Source organism: Rhinopithecus bieti, unplaced genomic scaffold, assembly GCF_001698545.2.
Source record: "Rhinopithecus bieti isolate Rb0 unplaced genomic scaffold, ASM169854v2 scaffold_33065, whole genome shotgun sequence".
Taxonomy (NCBI): Eukaryota; Metazoa; Chordata; class Mammalia; order Primates; family Cercopithecidae; genus Rhinopithecus; species Rhinopithecus bieti.
The window spans coordinates 1506526-1509984 of NW_016814114.1; the positions used below are offsets into that span (position 1 = coordinate 1506526).

Here is a 3459-nt window from a genome sequence, read left to right on the forward strand (position 1 = left end):
CGCTCGCTTTTTATAGCTCAAGGCAAACAGGACTTGGCAGGCTACAGAGGCACAAGTCATTTCTCTGGGCTACAGCATCACAATTGGTTTACATTTTAAATTATACTTTTAGCAGCTTTCTTATCTGTTCCTGCGCTTTTACAAACGGTTGTACTCAAGGCTGTGATGTGTTTGTGTCGGGCCCAGGAAGTGGAGGCATATGGGGGGATGTGATGTGCTCAAGGCTGTGATGTTTTTGTGTTCTTTCAACAGGGTCCTCCAAGGCCAGCAGCCTCTGCCCAGCGGTAGGAGGAGCGAGCGGTGCAGACAAAAGGTGCTGCCTATGCAAGCACAGTGCGACCGTTGCCCAGGACGTGTGTCACTGCCCTCTGGCTCCACAGGCAGCCCACGGTAAAATTTCATGTGTTCCTTGTATACAAGGAACATCTCAAATTATAATTCTCTGTTAAAATTTACGCTAAATTTAAATTATAATTATGGCCACTGTTTTTCCTCCACTACCCCTGATGTGGCTCTCTCAAAATCTTAATTGTGTAGAACAGTGACCTCTGAAGGGAGAGAAATTACAAAGAGTCCTTGAATTAGTTGAGGAACAATTAAAAGCCGGTCATACAGAACCATCTAACAGCCCTTGGAATTCACCCATTTCCTCATTCCCAGAAGTCTGGCAAATGGAAATTTTTGCATGACAAACGTGCTATTAATGCTAATTTACAGCCTATGGGACCCTTCCCCCATGGCGATTGCTCAAGATTGGCCTATAATTGTTACTGAGTTAAAAGACTGTTTTTATACTATTCCTCTCACAGAACACAACAGAGAAAATTTTGCGTTTACATTACCAGCTCTTAATAATGAAAGGCCAGCTTGCTGATTTCACTGGAAAGTGCTTCCTCAGGAATACTGAATAGTCCTACCTTGTATCAGTAACATGTAAATCAGGCTATGGCCCCCAGTAGAAAAGAATTTTCTAATTGCAAGATTATTCATTTTATGGGTGATATATTACTGGCAGCCCCAAGAGAGCCAGCGCTTTCAAGTTTATATGCCCCTGTCATAAAGAATACACAGTTGGCCAGGCGCGGTGGCTCACACCTGTAATCCCAACACTTTGGGAGGCCGAGGCGGGCGGATCACGAGGTCAGGAGATCCAGACCATCCTGGCCAACATGGTGAAACCCTGTCTCTACTAAAATACAAAAATTAGCCGGGCATGGTGACATGCAACTGTAGTCCCAGCTACTCAGGTGCCTGAGGCAGGGGAATCACTTGAACCCGGGAGGCGGAGGTTGCAGTGAGCCGAGATCATACCACTGCACTCTAGCCTGGTGAGAGAGCAAGACTCCATCTCAAAAACAAAAACAAAACAAACAAACAAAAAACAGTTAAGATGTTTAATTATAGCACTTGAAAAAGTACAAATGTCCTCCTGTTGGAAATATCTGGGGTACATACTAACTTCCTCGTCAGTAAGACCTCCAAAGGTTAAATTAAATACTAGCAACTTACATACCTCAAATGATTATCAGAAATTTCTGTGTGACATAAACTGACTTTGCCCCATCGTGGGCATAACGACTTATCAGTTGCAAAACCTGTTTTCTGTCTTAAAGGGCAATACAGCCCTAGATTCTCTCAGATATTTAACCCCTGCAGCAAAACGGGAGATTGAGGAAATAGAACAAGCCATCTATCACAGGAAACTAGATCGCATGGACCTGCTCTATTCGGTTCAGTTGTCTGTTTTTCCCACCAAACACTCCCCTACAGGGTTAATAGGACCGATGATCCTGGGACTGTGCTTTCTCGAATGGGATTGTTGCTCACATACCAGGACTAAAACACTATCTCCCTATATCCAGTTAATAAGTAAAATTATGTATTTGGGCCACAGACAATGCAATCAGTTGCTAGGTTATGATCCTTGTATTAATCAGGATTCCTTTAAGTAAAAAGCAAGTCAAAGCAGTTTTGCCTCTACAGAGAAATAAAGGGAAAGAATGAGTAAGAGAAAGACTAGAAGAGACAGATCAGAGAGAGACAGAAAAAGTAAGACAAAGAGAGATAAAGTAGGAAGAAGAGAAAGAAACATCAAGAAAGTTATAAGAATGCACCTTTAGTAAGGAAGTTTATAAAACAAAGTCAGAAAGTTAAGGCATGTCAAAGATTGTGAAAAATGTTATAAAAAAGAATTTATGCAAGAAATGTGTAATTTTTGTTTTGAAGGTGTAAGTGAGTTTTAAAACGTTAATTGTAAAAGAAATTCTGTGTGTAAATGTATTGGCTAAAGAAGTATCATCCAGTTTTTTGTAAACTGGACTTTAAAATAAAGCACAGCAGGTTTTTCTTAAAGCACTAACCTGCTCTTTAACAAAGATTATAAAAGATCTCTTAGCACAGGCACTACCGCTAGAATTTCCAGTACACCAGCACCAGCCTGGAGACTATGTCCTCATCAAAGGATGAAAAGAAAATGCTGGAGCCAGTCTAGGAAAGACCCTACAGGACCCACAGCCCGGGAAGATGTGGCTTCTGCAGAGGACACAAGCCCCGGACGTTACTTGGGGGATGCTGAAGAAGACAACTCAGGAGGCTGAATAAATCCTGCTCTGGACACAGACACCATTTAATCCAGATTATTTGTTCCTGGCTATGTTCTCTGTTGTACATTGCAACTCGTGTAGGGTATTGATTGTTTTTATGCTCTCGCTTTGTCTGCAACCTGTACCTGCTACACTCTATTGGGCTCATAGCTTAATCCGCCTTTCTTTCGCCCTGTCACCTGGGCAGACAGTTCCTTCCCAGGCTCAAAGGATGCAACTGCTTGGCTAGAAAGGATTAAACTACCCCCAGTGGGGTTTCTCAGTAATGGCATACTGTGAACTGAGGTGCCAAGTAACACTACAGGTCACTCCTTGATTGGAAAAGAATGTTGCGTATTATGTTTTTCTCATGTGATTTGCTACTTCTAGGATGCACAGCTGGAATAAAAGCAATGACCATCTCAACTGACAGACCTGTTGCTGCACACACCTGTGCTCTTCAATCAACAGAGCGTGATACAAGAAACAGAAAAGGGGGATATGTGGGAGTTCAGTCAGGGTGGTGGGAAAGATTTTAGAGGAAAAATTATAAAGATGGTTATAGGAAATAGTCACAAACCTTTTTGGAAGGCCGTGTGGGTTGCACAGCTTCAGTAAAAGATTTGGCTGAAGACAGCTGAATTCTCTTCAAAGGTGTAGATACATAGGCTTGTAGAGGAGTTTACTCAGGTGGTCTTAAGAACAACCTTTCGTTATCTGCAGGTGCATGGTTCCTCTCTACTCGGGAGGTCGATAATATCAGTTACCCTCTAGTGGTGTTTACTCAAGACGTTTGTCATTTAATCTGTACTAAATAAATGCAAACTTAGCTGGCTGATTGGGGCCTGTGCTGCTAACTGTTTTCCTGAACTTTCTC

General features: G+C 42.4%; 1 protein-coding gene across 1 annotated transcript in view; it reads left to right on the plus strand.

The window, feature by feature from the left end:
• The window catches only part of LOC108513890 (uncharacterized protein ZNF561-AS1-like), a 42398-nt gene extending 39153 nt beyond the window's left edge, over positions 1–3245 (plus strand). Inside the window, exons 3-4 of the mRNA XM_017849849.1 lie at positions 253–390; positions 2387–3245. Of these exons, the coding sequence (XP_017705338.1) occupies positions 253–390; positions 2387–2466 (218 nt within the window). The 3' untranslated portion in view covers positions 2467–3245. The remainder of the gene's footprint in view (positions 1–252; positions 391–2386) is intronic.
• Positions 3246–3459: the final 214 nt, after the last annotated feature.